Raw genomic sequence first — 18,035 nt, 5'->3', positions numbered from 1 at the left:
CTTTCTGAAGCATTAGGCTTGGTCCTCTGTCTTGCCCCAGTTCTACCCGTCTGCCCAGTTTTCAGTTCTTTCTAATGATCTGATCCTTTCTTGCTTATCAAATCAATTAGTATTTTTATTGAACACTTATGCTATCCAGACATCTATTAAATAAGTTAATTCACGTAAAGTGTCATTACTAGTGTCTAGCCCTGATAAGCACTCACTAAATATTAGCTACTGTTAATAATTAAGGATGGGCTGACTGATTCAGATATGACTTTCAATTTATCATATTATTCATTTCAGGATTTGGTACAAACACTGGAGTATAAATTCCTTGGAGGATTACAAGTAAGTGATAGCTGCCACTTGAGCTGCCTGGGTTATACAAGTACTCCCAAAATACTTATTTCTCTACTAAAAATTCTGTAAGAGAGTGTACGCTATGCTTCTGACTCAGCTGATTATTGATAGTGAAGAGATTGCAATCCACTAGCCTATACCATTAAATACAACCAGATCCAACATATAAGTCAACACAGTATCTAAAAAGCAAACACTTGTCCATTCAACAAATAGCACTTGCTACCAACCCACAGGATGAGTAGGCATTATGCCATTTTACAGAAATGAAAACCACAGGTCACAGAGATTCTGTGACTTGTCCCAGGTCACACAATTAGCAGGTGATGGACATGGAACACATCAAGCAATCTGCAAACTTGCTCAGCTTGGAAAGTGTGGGTTATGAAAATCAACACAAATCGCTCCTGTCTTGGAGGTTAAGTTCTCATGGGAGGATACAGATAATATTGACATAAATCCTTACAGCACATAGTATATTAGATGGTGGAGAGGTGCTTTGGAGAAAGAAGAGCTGGAGGAGATGAAGGTCATTGCAGCTGCTGTAAGAGCCACAAGAAGCCTAGCCTCGGGAGGAGGGGAGAGCTGGGTGACAGACATGGAGGCAGAGCATGTAGGTCTTAGGGAATACTGTCAAGACACGGCTGTTAAACTGTGTGAGAAGGAAAGCCAACAAGGGTTCCAAGCAGTGACTTATTTTTGATGCTCAACAGGGTCAACGATGCTGTGTATTATGACAGGGGAAAAGGGACATCACAAGCACGGATACGATGAACAAGTGAAAGCAGGGAAACCTGGTGAGAAGAAGCAAAGACTGCAAAGGCAACATGCAGCCTCTCCTTCCTGAGCTCAGCCTCCTCCATCCGTACTATACCCCATCTCAGTTCACAAAAGTCAACTTCACTAGCTGGCCAAAACAGCCACGATCAAATGTTTCCACAGACTGTCTCATACATGTACAGCTTGAGTACAGCAACAGTCAACAGCAGGGCGCCACCGAAATTATGTTCCTCCAAAGTGAATCCTCTTTTTTGCCACCCTTAAAAAAAAATCCAGATACTAATCATACAGAGCTATGTACAACCCACTGTGCTTTAAGCTAATTTGGAAAGCATTTATGCACTAGCCTGTGCAAACACCACCATTAACAGAGCCTGGGATGAGTTGCGCTCACCTGCTCAGCCACTGTTTACTGAGCACTTAGCCTTTGGAGGAAAAAAACAGAAGAAAAGGTCTCTATCCTGAAAGAGTTCACAGTCTAGTTCAAGACACAGACAAGTAAACAAGTAAGTACAATCCAGAGCAAGATAAATGCAATTACAAAGGGATGAAGACTGGGAGAAATAACAGAGAAGGGAGTAATCAGCTCTGCCCTGAGGGGATTAGGGAGGACTTCTCAGAGTTTTAACTGGAGTTGAGGAGGTTAAGTAGGAAGTCAGCTGGCTCAGGGAGGGAATGGGCAATGCAGATATCTGAGAGAGTAATAGGCTTGTATGCTATTACTGTAGTTCAAGGGGTTGGAACACAGACGGGAGGCAGGTGACATAGGTTCCAGACCAAGTTAAGTGATGTGGACTCTGTCTGTAGACAATGAGGAGCCCAAGAGGCTTTTTATATTTGTATTTTCAAAAGGTCATTCTAGTAACACCATAGGCTGACTCAAGGATGGATAAAAGGGGTATAAGAATGGAGAAGCAAGAGAGGACAGGGGACTGACCAACCACTCAGAATTCCAGGAAAGAGGAAGTGAAAATGTAAACCATATGAGGACAGACAGGTAGGTACAAGCACAACAGGCCTTTAGGTAATAAGACTAGTAAGAGCTGAAGCCTTAGTCCGCCACAGGTGGCTCACACATGTAATCCTAACTATTTGGGAGGCAGAGATCAGGAGGATCAAAGTTCAAAACCAGCCTCAGGCAAATAGTTCTGGGAGACCCTATCTCAAAAACAAAAACAAACAAACAAAAAAACCAACACAGAAAAGGGCTGTGGTAAGTGGCTCAAGTCGTAGAGCACCTGCCTAGCAAGTGTGAGGTCCTAAGTTCAAACCCAAATAGCAACACCCTCCCCCAAAAAAAAAAAACTAAAGCCTTTCATAGGAAAAATTGTAGGTCTTCAAATACTCTAATCTGATGGAAAATATTATAGTTAATATGAAAACCCCTTGAAATTACATGGAAATATATAATATTCTATACTAACTGCAAGAAACAGAATAATGAGCCCTAGTAAATGTGTAGGGTCTTTCAAAGATATTTTAGAAATTCTTGTAAAGAACATTCTCAAAAAGGATTTCATAACTCAGCAAAGACATTTCAGTAGAAAAGAACACAAGTTACTCCTATCCAAAGCTACGCCCCAAAAGAAGTCATTTCTTTAGCGTTCTTCTTCTAGGTATTTCTAGTAATCGAAGTAGGTGTCTCATTCTCCAACCAAGTCCACAAAAATTTTAAACATAATAAGGAGGGATACTGAAAACATCTTTTCAATAGCACTTCCACAATTTACTTACCAAAAATGGGCAGCTTGGCAATGAAACAAAGCAGTAAGGCATGAGATATTGCCAAGTTCAAAGAGAAAAAAATAAGGGCAATCTCAATGGACCAGATAAAATAATAAGTGGCACTCTCTGTCTCTTTCACAGAATGTCAACTTTGGTAGGAAGCTGAGAAGGAATATATCACATTCACTACACTGAGAATAGTTATTTGTCTTATCTCCTTTTAAGACAAATCCATTTAGCTATTTTTCCAATATCCAGAGTGACCCTCAGAATAAATAAATCTTAATGAATTTTACTCACAAATTTGGATTGCTACATTAATAATATTTGCCAATGCTTTTTTTCTTAATGTTATAAACTATTCTTAAGTCTCAAATTTGGTTATTTATATGGAAACAGGTCTTGAACTTGCTGCTTTTGGTCTTTCAAGTCATTACTAATCTAATTTTACACAAGGATCCTGTTTTCTGCAAGGGATAAAATTACTTTACATACAGCCAACTCTCACACTCAAGAAGTGATTATCTGGTGTTATGAATTATTCATTACCCTTGATAACTCAGGCTGAGTTTTTGAAAGGATGGTACTTGGGGAGGGAACCCAAGAACTGGATGCTCGTTCTGGCAAAAAGAAAACAAAATGGCCATCTCTGACCAATTTTGAAGTCAGTGAGGAGGGGGCACTGAAAATCAAACAAGTCAAATTTGATCACGTTTCCAAGTCAAATGATAAAGTCCAGAAGGAGAAAATGAAAACCTTATTTAAAACAAGGCTTTGCATGTCACCCTCTCAATCTGCAGATCTGTCAACTCCAAGATCATCAATCATTTCCTCCCAGCTAAATAGAAGTCAGGGATATGACAAAACATGTTCCTCTCCACTCACTGACAGGATGCCCCCATTACTATTCCATGTCTTTTGGTACAATAAATACTACCAGTGATTAGTTTCCCCCCAAGATCAGTAGTGCTGGTTAAAGAAGAAAAAGCAAGTGCTCATTAAATATTGTTAATTCCGTGCTGACAGACAGAAGACCATGGAAAACATGAAAACATTCTCCTCCTCCAAGCCATTCATGGTACACTTTTTAGTTTTCTTTAGCTACACCTTAGACATCTTATATGCTCCTCTACCTCAGTGTGAGGTCCATGACTTCAGGGTGTGTGATCTGTGTCTCCATGCTCTGCATATAGTGCTCAGTGAGAATTCTTCCAACAAATGCTCTCACGACTCCACATGGAAAGTGTGTACTGTCTCTTCTACAACTATACTCCCCCTTCTTACTACACAGGCATGGGATGAAAAAGCTCAGGAGTCACTGAATCAATACTTAAGAAGACATGTTTCACACCCTTGATTTTTATGGATAATTATGTTGAAACATCCTCTGCTATGGTGGTGGATCATGTCACACTAAGAATGTAATATATATATCACACTAATTATTGCTGTTATCCAATTCATTCTTACCTCCTTGAGTACAAATGTCAATATAAGAATGTCTGAAACTTACAATGTGCTGTAACAAAAGCATAAGAACCTACTGATTGCTACATCAACACATATCTTGGGGCAATATTTTAGGCACAGATACTAGAAAAATGCATATTGGTCATTTCTAATCTCATAAAAAGACTCTTCAAAGAAATTTTAAGCCAGAGGCAGCAGTGCACTCCTCTAATCTCGGCTATGCAGGAGGCAGAGATCTGGAGGATGGTGCTTTGATTGAGGCCAGCCTGGACAAAAAGTTAGTGAAACCCTCTTCACAATAAAGAAGTCAGACATGATGGCACAGGCCTGGGATCCCAGCTATGAGGGAGACCAGAAGGCCATAGTTAAAAGGACTGTAATTTGAGGTCAACCCTGGGAAAAACTCAAGACTCTATCAAAAAAAAATAACCTAAAGCAAAAAGAGATGGAGATATGGCTCATAAGGCCCTGAGTTCAAACCCCAGTATCACCAAAATAAATAAATAAAGAAACACTTATTTTATCCTTAATTTCTTGAGTGTGACAAAGTTAAATTGTAAAGGTATGGGTTTTCTGTACTGATAGACATCCACAAGAGTAACCACTTAAAAACTTTTATTATAATGCTGATGATCAATTCAGCAAGCAATTCATTATAAAAAGACCTTCTGTGGTAGAAAATGAATGTGTGTCTTGTAGCAGTGATCCAGTGAGCTAATTATGCAAAGCAGTATTACCTACAGATAGTGGGCAGGGAACAAACAGTCTGGCCTTGAAGCAACTGCTGGGGGGTGAGGTGCAGAACCAGCCTTCCTGCCATCCAGACCCCACAGGTACAAAGTTGATTTGTCAAGCTGTAGCTGTCAAGCTTGAAGGTAGCATATGAATGTGGGGAGGGGGAAGGAGAGCTGGGTTTTAGAGATCTGTGAAAAACAAAACATGTTCGTGTCTGGTGGGGGGCTGCAGGGGCGACCTAAAAGAAAAGCGAAACAGGTCGCATGTGGTCTGGGTGGTCAGATAAAGAAGATGGGACACATTCCCTTCAAACCAATAGGCCTTCAGTGCATATTTATTTGCAACCAAATCCTAATGTGGCCATTGGGTACTCTTAGGACTGATCAATAACCCTGGCTAGAGTTTCAGCTCTTTGATGCTCCTAAGAAAAAAAACTTCAATCCTGCATAATTTTTCTTAAGAACTTTGCCTCTTTTGATCTGCTACTGTAAACAAATGTCACTTCCTCATTTTTCTAAAAGAAAGAATTACAAGGAATAAAGACCAACTGTTACAAGAAGTCCCTGAGACAGTATGTCAAAGTTGGGAGCCAATTTTCTTTTGTAAGTCAGTGTGAAAACCCTGAACGTTGATGGATAGGCAGCTTTTGAAGAACTCCCTCTAACTCTCAATGTCAAAATGATAGTATTTACTCATGCCCCATTATTTCTAAGAACTTTATAATTGTATGCACTGTCTATGCCTCTGTTTATCTTCACAAGGCTCCTGTAACTCCTGCTACATGACAGGATAAAGGGCACCCCGTTAGTGTTATCACATAAACGGTCCTCCCTTCCTTTACAAGTTTCCCGTTCTTTACAATGACTTCTTTATTTTCCACAAGTCAAGTGTACAGTTCTTGCTTCGTTTCCCAGCTAAACCCAGTGTCTAAACTCGCAGTGTCTTTCCCTTTAATGTTAATACAGATAAACCATTTGCAGAGGAAGCTCATGCAAGTATGTACACACTCTTTCACAGAAACTGGACAGCGGGGTAAAGCAAAACAAGTCGCAAGCAACCACCTTCAGCAAAGGCAAAGGAATCAAAACTGCACCCTCTTGCAACCACAGCACTACTGTATCCACCCTGCAAACTCTCAACCCAACCATTTACTAAAACCGCAGCTTATTCCTGATTTAGAAAAGTGAAGTTCACAGACTTACTGAACCACACAGCTCCAGCCAGAATACACCGATGCCTTCTCCCAGCCTGGCAACTATGTAGCATCTGAACTAAATGGCCACATTTTCAAACTCAGTATCAGGACTGCTGTTGACCACCTTCTTGACATAACAAACAACTCACATCTTCAAAGAATACTAACTCATCCCTTCTGTGCTCCAGTTCCACAGACATGCACAAATGGCTTAACACACGTTGATCCTGAAGGACTGCATGGAATTCTCAGTCTGCACAGCGTAATTACTGTCCCCATAAGCACATATGTAGCTTAGGTGATTCTCTCTCATTTTAGCAGCTTTGGTTCCCAAAAGAAGAAGAAGAACAGGTTCCTGAGAGATTTTAGCAAGGTTTCTCTGGGCAGGAGGAGACTGTGATACAGGGAAGACAAAATCCATCCTTGGCAATGTCTGCACTGGGCTCCTTTGTAATTCTTAAACAGAACTTCCCTACTGGGCTCTGCCAGGCCACAACATGCAGAAATCATTTCAGAGTTTAACAATTCAGTCTCTACAGCAAGCATTCTAAAAGGAAGAACTCAGAAATTCCATATATAAAACAGGAGCGTTAGGAAATACTGAAATATTTCCATTTCTCCCAGCAGGACTGGTATTTTTCCTTACCTTAGAAGGAGGTAAAAACCTGCTAATCCTGAGAAGTCAGACCAACTCTAGCCTGAAAAGAACTTGATAGAATTCCAAACACTTTTTGGCCAAGATACCAAAGGTGAGCCCTTTGTGTGTTGATATCACCCAACGTCAAGTCCCAACACCTGTCTAATTCAAGTTTTCGTGTAATTCATTAATCTTCTTAGAATAAAGAAGCAAAAAGACTATCCACGAATCCCAACGTTTTCTCAGTGCAAGATCAGATAAAAGCTCTGTGACCTCACCCACGACTGTCACATCAGAAGACTCTCTCTGAGTGTGGTTTTCCATTGAACTTTACACAAGTCATAGAGCAGGACCAGAGGGACAGTGCCCAAGGCAAATACAGCTATTTTATCCTTCTTGGATGGATACAATCTCAAACTAAATCTAGCTGGAAGAGGATTTTTCTTTTAGACATGTAAACAAATGAGTGACACTGAGTTCCAATGCAAAAACAAACAAAAACCAAACTCCCAGTGGGGCAAAAATTAACGCAGGCAGGAAGGAAATCAGGGACAGAAACAAAGAATTCTATATCACAAGCTTTTTTTTTAAATGTTTAAATTTTGTTAGAAATCAAGTCACCTTTTCTGGGCTGGGTTCTGTATATCCAGTTTTCATCATCTCCTTCCACCTGCTGACCACAAACAGACAGCTCTCCGTCACTTCGAAACAGTCTCTTTGTCTGCCTGGACAAGGAGGAGAAATTTATCCAACTCACAGCACGTGAGAGAGATGGGCTTGCCTTGAATCTGAAGGAACCTGAAGAGCCTTCCTTTTTCATCTTCTTTCACATCAAAATCCACTAGAGACAAAAGGCAGCCGGAGGAACAAAAAGCTCGGGTTTTTAAATTGGCGGGGGTCCTTGGAACCAACCTGCTCCCTCCCACTTAGTCACACAACGTTCAGAGTCAGGCTGGGCATTGTGCAAAAAACTGCTCTGCCATCACCCGATTAAAAAGAAAAGGAAAATGAAGCATTCAGAACTAATAATTTTTTTAAAAATGTTTCATCCTAGCTACACTGTGGTACTCAGCTTCCAGGCTGGGAATACTCACAGCCAAAAAATAAAAATCACTACAAGTACAATTTTAAAAAACCGAAGCACCCGTGAGTCATTTCAGGCACACTTGTCAGGACTTTGTGCAGAACAGAGCCAAGGCACTCGGACTCTTTGGTGTGTTCCTAGCATCCCAAACTGTAATCCAATGCCTCTCCCAGGCATCTTTTACCCACAAGGACAGAAAGCCAGCCTTCTGGTGTAGCAGGGGTCTCCTCACCCTGGAGAAAAGATCCAGCATCAAGAGGGTCCCCAGTTTAAAGTTCACCCACACAGGTTCCTCGGGAGAAATCAAAGGGTTCAGCTCACTTGTCCTGGCACAGCACAGATTCATAAGCCGCCCACTTGCCCTCTTTCTGTCTGGGAAGCGCTCGGGAGCCGCAGGACTCCACAAACAATAAAACAGGCTGCGTGGCTATTGCTTAGATTACAGAGTAGGCACTCCAGGGATAGATGATAGGCTTGCCCCGCACCGAAGGCATCTCATTGGAGCCAGTAGGCTCCACCTCCCCATGGTCAACACTTCAGTGCTAGCTCAAACTTCTGAACTCCAGCACAACTATGGAAACGTGCAAGTCTGTGCACAATGCAGATGTCTGGGGATTCAAACAACCTGAATTATCAGAGCCTACTTTTGAAAGTGCTGTTTGGAGAAGGGTTTTAATGCAGTGTTATAGTTATACACACGCCCAGCATGCCTGGGTGGATTTAGGAATGTCATCACCCCAGAGGACAAAGTGACCCAGTCTTCTTCACTTCACGTCCAGCTTTTAGCACAGATGCAATGCAGCCCCACTTGCACCTGGGAGGCCTCCCCTATCTACCACCAGCAGCCAGAGTGGGACCAAGAAGGATCTTCTCTGTTTGTCCTGGGGCTATCCCTACCAAATCCTGTGAAGAGCAACTAGCTAGAGGCTGCAGCTCCTAACCTCCTGTGTAAATACCTACAGCCCTATCTTGTCATATGCATTTGGGCATAGCACTTTCCCCCAAGGCCAGCCTAATGCCTTTACCTAACACTTTGAACCCTGAAACTTCCTGCCAAAGAGATCTGGGCCAGCACCCCTTCCCCAAAATTGACATTCAGAGGAAGGTGACTGAACAACATGTGGAGAACTATGTCTTTCACACTGTGCTCGCCATTAACCAAATACAGTAAGACTAACAAATTATTCAAATTCAAGCGATTAAAAGTTATTTTAAAAAGTTATAAAAGCAGGACATTGTATCCTGCATCTACTTCAACTTACTGAGATTGCAACTTAGCAGGACTGGGATGTTTGTAGATGAAAGTCACAGAACACAGTGTTCCTGGGACGGATAGCTCTTACTGCACCATGGGAAAGACAGAGAACAGACACTGGGACTGAAGGAGGACATGACAAAATAGTGATAAGTGCAGATTCAGTTGAAAGCTAAGAAGGTCCTTAAGTGATCATGTAGTTTGAAACCCTTAAGTTCCAGACAAAAACTCAGGACCCAAAGAAAGTGTATGTGTACCTCATGCCACACAGAGCCAGTGACAAGGACTAGACCAGGTTGTCTCAGACAACCCTGGGTTGGAGTTTCACTGTCCCCAACTGCTACAGGCCTGCTTCAGCTCTTCCACCAGATGGATATATCCACTTTGATCACTATTACAAAGGCAAGACCGATATAATTATGCTGTACACCAGTGGCTAACATGAACATTCAAACATATATTCTTTCTGACTGAAGGACACTTAATCTACAAATAAGTCAGCTCTGAGGGTGAACACCTATAATCCCAGCACTAGGGAGACTGGGGCAGGAGGATCTCAAGTGCAAGGCCAGCCTGGGCTACATGGTGAAACCCTGCCCACCCCTTCTCTCTCTATGTATGTAATAAGAAGTTAAAAATACCTCATCAGAAAGTATATAAACACCCGCAAGGCACACTTCTGCTCTAAGAATCCAGAGACCCAAACAGCATAATTTTTACCTCCCTGCTGTACACACTTTGCTGCTGCATTTTCAACTTGGAGATATCTAAGCTTTGTGATAAATCCTAGCTGTCAGCTGGATGCTTTCCTCAGTCCACCCTTCTTGTATTGTGCACACACACAACAGCATAGGTGCACAGGTGCTGTCACCAGTGTGTGTTCCCCGGGTGCCCCTCTCCCTGGGAAGGAGGAGCTAGTGGGAGGGACTTGAGAAAAATCTCACTTCCAAGCCACCAAGAATGCTTACTGGTCTGTTCAGGAACAATACTGAGGACTCTCCCTTAAAGTAACTTGGGTTGATTTATTTATTACTTTGAAGATTAAAGATGAAGTTATTTGAAAAAAAAAAAAAGTAGACAAATTCTAATATATTCTGGATTTCCAGAAACTGTGCTACCATCACTCACAAGACCCAGCAATATATTTGCACAATAACCAATCCTCTGCCTACTGGTCAGTCAATATTTGTTATGTTGGGCCTTGTGTGTTAAATCTTCATTCATGTACAGAATCATAGTGCTCTTGGGTAAGAGAGAATATAATGGTTTAAATCAGCTATGCAGGATGTATTTAAATTAAACCATCCATGTTAGGTACATACTCCAGTTTACTTAAGTGGGTTAAGAAGCTAGTACACCCCTTCAAACTATATTTCTTTAGCTACTACAAAAACCCACAGATTTTAATTCTCTGAACTATCAACCCATGAGCTGTAGAACACACCACTCAGCAGCAGGGCCATAGGTGCAGTGTGCCAGGCACTGTATGTACAGAATTGCTAATCTTCACAAGAATCCTGACCTGGAATATTCTAACTTCAGCCATGATCTTCAAAACAACAAATCATCTCCATTTAACCATTTTTTCTGGTGCAAATCTAAAGCAGAATACACTGTACCCAGATCTTTGAAACAGACATGCTGAACAGATTTTCCCCACCGCCCTCACAGTGCTGGGCTTTTCCATCCCCCCTTCCCGCCAGGCTGTCAAACTGACTCTTCTGCTGTCATCACGTGTGCCAATAACTGCTCCCTCCCCCTCACTGTACCAGTGCCGAGCTGCAGACACCGAAAAAGCAGATAAAAAAGCTTGCTTAAATCATACGTTTCGTGGCCTTCCATGAGTGCTCACTCACAGAACAAAGTGCATAGCTAGCAGGGCAATGTCACAACCGCCTCCAGCCAGCACCCTTGGCCTTTACTTGTGCGACGGAAGCCCAAGGGTTGAAATGGCTGGCTAATGACTCCCAGGCAGAGCTATACCAAGTTGGTAATAAGTTCTTAGCCTTGACAGGTCACTTACTCCCAAGAGTATAAGAAATTATGCTACTGCAGGAATAATTTGAGTAATACATTACAGAAAAGTCATCTTCAAAAACTTGGAAGCAACAGAGAATATTACTAGACAAAGTTCTAGAACCATCTTCCTGAGTCAATGCCCATTAATTTGGAGATTTAGTTATGTTTCTACCAAGAGTCAATGGGGTAGATTATATAAATTTGGAAGATTCTTGTCAAAAGACACAATATTTCATGTTTCAATGTACACCAGCATCCTTTAAAAGGAGTTTAGCTCAAATGAAAGTTTTTGATTTAATAAAAAGTGTTCAGCATAACAGGATATAGGATTAGACCAAGCCCTCCATCAATCAGGCATGAAATTGCTCTACTCGCCATCTGTGTAAAATGCCAGCCAAGAGTAGAATTCATTTCAAGTGCCGTCGGTTTTTCTGGCCTCAAAGCTTTCAAATGAGCACTGTGACTTTTTATTTCCATGTGTACCTTGTCTTCTTTCTCGAACCCAGAAGGAAGAAGAAGAGAGGCAGAGCCCTGGTGGTAGAGGTCAATGGAGAACAGTGCTGGATTGTTGGAGTTGGGGGAGAGGGGAGGAAGGTTGGCCAGTTTGGCTGGAAGTGGGGTGCCAAACAGAAGGCTGAAGAACTGGGGATGGTGGCGGGGGAGGAGGGGAGGTACACACCAGTGAGAGTTGCTTAAACTGTCATGTTCTAAAGCAACCCCAGGTGGGGTGAGAGCAGTGGCATGGCTCCCACCAATCTCCCAGGTGACCCTCAAGGACCTTTAATTTTCAGGACAGGGTGTGGTAGGTTTTCCAACTGTCACTTCCTGTGAACAATTTAAGAGCAGCTTCAAATGGAAATCTTTCTATGAAGTAATTTGTACGCATCATAGCGAAAGCTTATTTGAACTCCTAAAAGTAAATAGTTTGGGCCACTATATAAAACCTAACCACGTTCACCCCCAGGACCACAGCAAACTGGCACAGTATAATAAATCCTCCTTCTCTTCCAACTTTCCCATTCCCCAAAACTAAGCAATTGATTACACTCAAAAGAGAGGTCATGGAAGACAAAACACAGCTACTTCGATCCTCACAGCTGCCCTCACCTACCACTGTGTCAAGGTTTAAAAGGAAGAAGTGTCCTGTGTGGTGGTGCACATCCATAATCCCACCACTGGCTTGAGAGGCAAGGCAGGAGGATCTTGAGATCGAGGCCAGCCTGGCGTTAGAAGGCATAGGTACCTTTCCACACATGGGAGCATGTATTGTCACAAGCCTGAGGCCAAGTTTAATGTCTGAACATCTGAAAAGGCCTCCATGCAGATCTGATACTGGAGCCTTAGCTACACTGTTTCCACAGGATCACTTGATACAGAGACAACATGGCAGTGCATCACTGCCCTTAGTCCCCTGAGGTAGGGCATGCTGCCTCGGGTACAGAAGCCACCACTGACAGAGCTCAGGGACTGTCAGAGACTTGCTTGATGAGCAGAGATCATCAAGAAGGTGAACTCTGCACCAAGCTCAACAGAGCAGACATCCAACCCCAGAGGCTCGGTTGAGAAGGTCTGCTGAGGCTCACACCACCCATTCTGAGATTCTTCCAATGTAAGAATTACCAAGGGCAAAACTTTTCCTGAGATTAAACTAAAACTGCAAATAAATACATTTTTAAAAATCATGACTTCCATCGTTCTTGATATCTTTCGGATGGCCTCTCCAGAGACTGTTGTAGTTATTAATTTTTTTCTATCTATTTAACCAGTTTTTTGCAAAGTTTATTAAGCACATAAATCATGGGGGATATTATTAAAATGCAGGTCTGGGGAAGGGTCCAAAATAACACACACATACCACACGCTGGTGTGTCTGCACTGTGACAAGTGGCAAGGTGACCCCAACTCATGAAGTTCCTTACACCCAGCCCGCATTTATCCTGTGCTGTTTGAAGGGTGAACAACGGACCCATCCATTGATTTCTTCATCAGCTTTTTCTTTTGCTCTTCTGTTTCAGGGCAAGGAGATAATTAGACTTTCTATTGATCGATTTCTTTATTACTACATCCCAAAGAGAAAATTAAAGCTGACAATAAGAATAGAATCTGAATTAAAGGGTTAATAAAATTTCAGAATTCACATAGTTATACCACTTCCCTTTGAGAAGAAAGGAGGGTTGCTAACTGGCAGGCTCTCTACTTAATTTCTTAGGACACTCCACATGCACCAAAAGTTTATAGGCCAAGGATTCTTTTTTTTTTTTTTTATTTTTATTTTTATTTTATTTTATTTTTTTTTCTTTTTTTTCTTTTATTATTCATATGTGCATACAAGGCTTGGTTCATTTCTCCCCCCTGCCCCCACCCCCTCCCTTACCACCCACTCCACCCCCTCCCGCTCCCCCCCCCAATACCCAGCAGAAACTATTTTGCCCTTATCTCTAATTTTGTTGTAGAGACAGTATAAGCATTAATAGGAAGGAACAAGGGGTTTTGCTGGTTGAGATAAGGATAGCTATACAGGGCATTGACTCACATTGATTTCCTGTGCGTGGGTGTTACCTTCTAGGTTAATTCTTTTTGATCTCACCTTTTCTCTAGTTCCTGGTCCCCTTTTCCTATTGGCCTCAGTTGCTTTAAGGTATCTGCTTTAGTTTCTCTTAGGCCAAGGATTCTGGTGCTCAGGTTCTACAGAGAGCGAAAACCAGGCAAACAGTCCACATTCACACATTGGTGTGGATGAAACTTCACAAGCCTGAGTCCATGCTCAATGTCTGCACATCTGAAAGGGCCCCCTGCAGATCTGACACCTCACTTTGGCAAGCTATTCCCCAGGATCACCTGTTCCCAGCACAGACAGGCTGGGAGCACCTGAGTTCTTCCAGGTGAATTTCATTGCTCAGTGGCAATGGGAAGTTTTTCCACCACTTTTTCATGGCAGATTTTTAAGACAAAGAGATTTCAGGTGGCCCTAAGTGACCTTCCAGAGTTCCCTTCTATTCTGCTCGGTCTTTCAAACCATGGCACACTACAGAGCACACTGAGTAGAGCTGGTTTTTAAAGAGACATTTTATCAATTCAGACAACCTTTTCTGTACATCTACTACACGTCAGAGACATGTATTTAATGTCGCTCAGTGATTCCAGTGAACCAGACACACCTTACTTCTAACGCTGTAAGTTAACAGAATTGGGTATAAAGTACTTAAAATTCAGAATCCTGGCACTGGGGAGGCTTATGCAGGAAAATCTTTGCTACATAGCAAGACTGTCTCTAAACAAGCAAATAAAAATACTCAAGCCTGTCTCCAAAGAAGGAAAGAGAGAAATGCAAGAATATCTATTAGGATTATTGTGATTCCCTGGGCACTGGTTTGTATCACTGTGTGAGTCACCTCCAGGGATGGAACAGAGCCCAGATAAAGGGATCAGTTCAAATATACACTGATCCCCTGCTAGGAAACCAGCCAGGAAGGGAATTGTAAGGACAAAAGATAGTTCTAGGCGGCAGAGGAAATTAACATTATTGTAGCAAATAGATACACACACAATCATGTGTAAGGAAATAGAAGAAACAAGCCTGGGTTGAGTCAAGCTTCGGTGGTCCGAGTGGTTCTTGTGCTCTGAGCTGAGTATCTAGTGGTCAGGGGACTTGGTGGACCAAGTGCTGTCTTTGGTGAATCAGCTCGGAGGGGGGTGGGGAGTGGGAGATGTCCTTATTTGTAGTTTTTGCCAGTTTCCATGGTGTGGATCACCACCATGGCCAATTTCAACCTGCCAACAATTTACAACCAGTCTGCTACAATCCTGAAAATTAAACAACTGGCTCTCACAGCCAGCAAATAGTGGCTCTAGTATAACACTGAATTTGGCAAGTGTGATAATTAGCAATGATTTGGTAGAAACTTAACAGCCCCGGAGTCACCAATTTCTGTAGCATAGGAGGGGAACGCCTCTAAATGTTACCTTAGATGGGAAATTCATGCGGTTGCACGGCTGGGGTAAGAATTTTGAGATTAGGCTCAGGATTGCCCAGGGTCAGCCTTAGACAGTGAACCTCCTACCTACACAATCCTCCTACTTATGTCTCTGAAGTAGCTGAGATTACAGAAGCACACCACCACACCTTGCTCTTGAGGTTTCTACTTTGAGATTCCACTAAAAATTAAATTTTAAACCAATAAAGCCTGCTTTTGTTGTTTGAAAGCATTTTTGGTTTTAAGTGAGGTAAGTCAAGACATGATTTAGTTGAAGGGACCCTAATTTGAAGAGTAAGTTTTAAATTACTGAGACTATATAGATGGCACACAGTAAATAATACTTGATGGCTTCAGATTGCTACATTTCCTCAAGCCCCAAAAGCGCTTTTCCCCTGAGTTATAGCTGAATGAGAATAAATGATTTTTAAAAAGGCGAGGCTTAGAAAATTCTGGATGCGGTGAACATACAACCATGGCCACCTTCTTGCAGTCGCACTGTTTCAGGCAGGTACTGACTGCATGTTCTAAGTACAGAGTCAGAAGAGAAGAAAAGACAGGCCCTCCTGTTCTCCCATGCTCAGTTCTAGCACAGCACTGAAATTACGCTCTGAAAATCAGATGACTTTGTTTTGAATAGAAACACCAGAGTAATCAAATAAGCACAGGCTTTACACTTTAAATTACCCACACTGCTGTCACCGTTCTAATATAGCTTATTGAAAACACGTGTAACAACACAGTGAGCATTCTTCCTTCCCTGTCACCGGCACATCCACATCCTCACGCCTAAGCCTAATGTGACAAAAAAGAAGTTAACCTCTTATTGGAGACACGTGTATCAGATCCCCAGCAGGCCAGGGGGGCTGGTTAAAAACCCAGATCCTGTTTGGTACACACCTCTGTAAAGGAAACAGACTCCACATTTAAACCAACTTCCACACGGAGGTTTAGGGCAGTTCAAGTTTGAAAATCACTAGTTTTAAACTGTTACACTACAATTCAGAGTTGAAGTCTGCACTTGTAATTTCACTGGAAATGCCAGAACAAGACTCCCCAAGTGTGGATGTAGTACCAAGTAAACAGGACAGACGAGGCTCACAGACTGACAATGCTAGCAGCAGACGGTAGGATTTTAATTTTTTTCACTTTTGTGTTTTTCTCTAGTTTTGCTAAGCATATACTAATCATCTAATTGTGACTTTTCATTTGGAATTATGTTTAAAAAAAAAATCACCCTGGACTGAATACTTACCAGTCTTCCATATTTGTTTCAGTTTGGGGGTTTTTTTGCTGTGCTAGTGGTTTCAGTTTTTTAAAAGTCAATTCCAGATAAACGTTCCTCCTCTCCCAATCTCCCCATGGAAAACATCTTCCTAAATTTAGTGTGGATCACTCAAGACATGTTTCTTCTTTTCACACTTTCTACACACCTGTGTGTTCGTCAACAAGAAACAGTACCAATTTTTGTGTTTACTTACGAACTGCTCAAGCCATTTTTAAACTTATTTTTATAAAATAACATTTCACACTTTCCACTCACTCTGGAACTACAGGAACTATGGACTTGGTGCTGCTTAAGCCAATGTTCCTGATGCTCTGTCTACAACCTTGTTTGGGTAATCAAAGGACACATCACAGCTGATATAGCAAAAACATTTGCTCAAGGGCATGGCCTTTTGTGTTTCTCCCACATGCTCACTAGTCCTAAGAGTGTTGTGTTTAAATTTTTAACAAGTCTAGGCGCCTAAACTACTCAGGAGGCAGAGCTCAGCCAGCCCTGGCAAATAGTTCTCAAGAAAATACTCAACACAAAAAAGGACTGACAAAGTGGTTCAAGTGGTAGAGTGCCTGCCTCCCTGAGTTCAAACCTCAGTACTGCCAAGAAAAACCCCAACTTTTTAACAAGTCTAGCTTTCTAGAGTTCATAAAAATTGGGGGGAGGGTGGGTTTTAGGATATATCATCCCCAAATCTAACTGTGGGAGACTAGAATGTGCCACCCCCACCATACGCTCTTCAGCATATTCTGAGACACTGCTGACATAGGAGTAGTTCTGAAAAAAATCTGCCCTTTTATTTAAAAAAAAAAAAACAAAAAACTGTGTCTACAAAGGGTGTCTAAGTTTTCATCTGCGTATCAGGGCAAGGGCTGCTGCAAACCACTTTTGCCCAGTTTTTATTACCTGAGAGAGTTCACCCGTGTAACAAGACCCTCTTACCCAGCAGACATCATCTCCCCTCACCCTTGCCACTCCCATCCGAGGCTCACTTGCTACATAAGTTCCAGTGGTCTTACCTTTCTGCCAGTGTCACATTTTGTGGAATTCTCGTGTGTGCACAATTTTTTCTGCTGGGAATCTGTCTTATGTGAACTCAATTAGTAGAACAAAGAACCTGGGAAGGTGGGGCAAGCCCTGTTCCCCTATTGTACAAAAACACAACATGAAGAGCATAAAAACAGCTTTATCCTTCTGTGTTTTCTTCTTCACCTCAACAATTTTTGCACTCACACGCACTATTAACTGTCTCGACAGTTTTTTAAATCTCTAAGCAAAAAGGCTGGAGAGGGGGAATCCAATTTGACAATGACTACTTCAGTTGACCCTGTGTAATCACGTTTGTCAGAGTCTTGAAGTAATGAACTCATTTCCTAAGAAGACCTTAGAACACAAAAGGCCCAAAGAGCACTTAAGCCACTCAGAGTCTGGGTTAAAACACTTCTTCCCCAGGGTCAGAATGCTTTTATCCAATCATGGGAACTTCTGTTACTATAATACGCCACTCCAAGAAAGGCTATGAAAAAGAACATACACT

General features: G+C 42.0%; 1 protein-coding gene across 4 annotated transcripts in view; it reads right to left on the bottom strand.

Moving 5' to 3' along the window:
• Positions 1-18,035, bottom strand: part of Nhsl1 (NHS like 1) — a 219,084-nt gene that overhangs the window by 115,117 nt on the left and 85,932 nt on the right. Inside the window, exon 1 of one of the 4 annotated variants that reach the window (XM_074073587.1) lies at positions 7,509-13,452. The exons of 2 other annotated variants lie outside the window; for them this stretch is intronic. In XM_074073587.1, coding sequence (XP_073929688.1) covers positions 7,509-7,707 — 199 coding nt within the window. In that variant the 5' untranslated portion in view covers positions 7,708-13,452. Of the gene's footprint in view, positions 1-7,508; positions 13,453-18,035 lie in introns of those variants that run through there. One more of the 4 variants, XM_074073595.1, reaches the window with a different exon arrangement.

The sequence above is a fragment of the Castor canadensis genome, chromosome 1 (genome assembly GCF_047511655.1).
Source record: "Castor canadensis chromosome 1, mCasCan1.hap1v2, whole genome shotgun sequence".
In the NCBI taxonomy this organism is placed as follows: domain Eukaryota; kingdom Metazoa; phylum Chordata; class Mammalia; order Rodentia; family Castoridae; genus Castor; species Castor canadensis.
The sequence above is the reverse complement of the archived record's forward strand: the minus strand, read 5'-3'. Positions and strand labels throughout refer to the sequence as shown.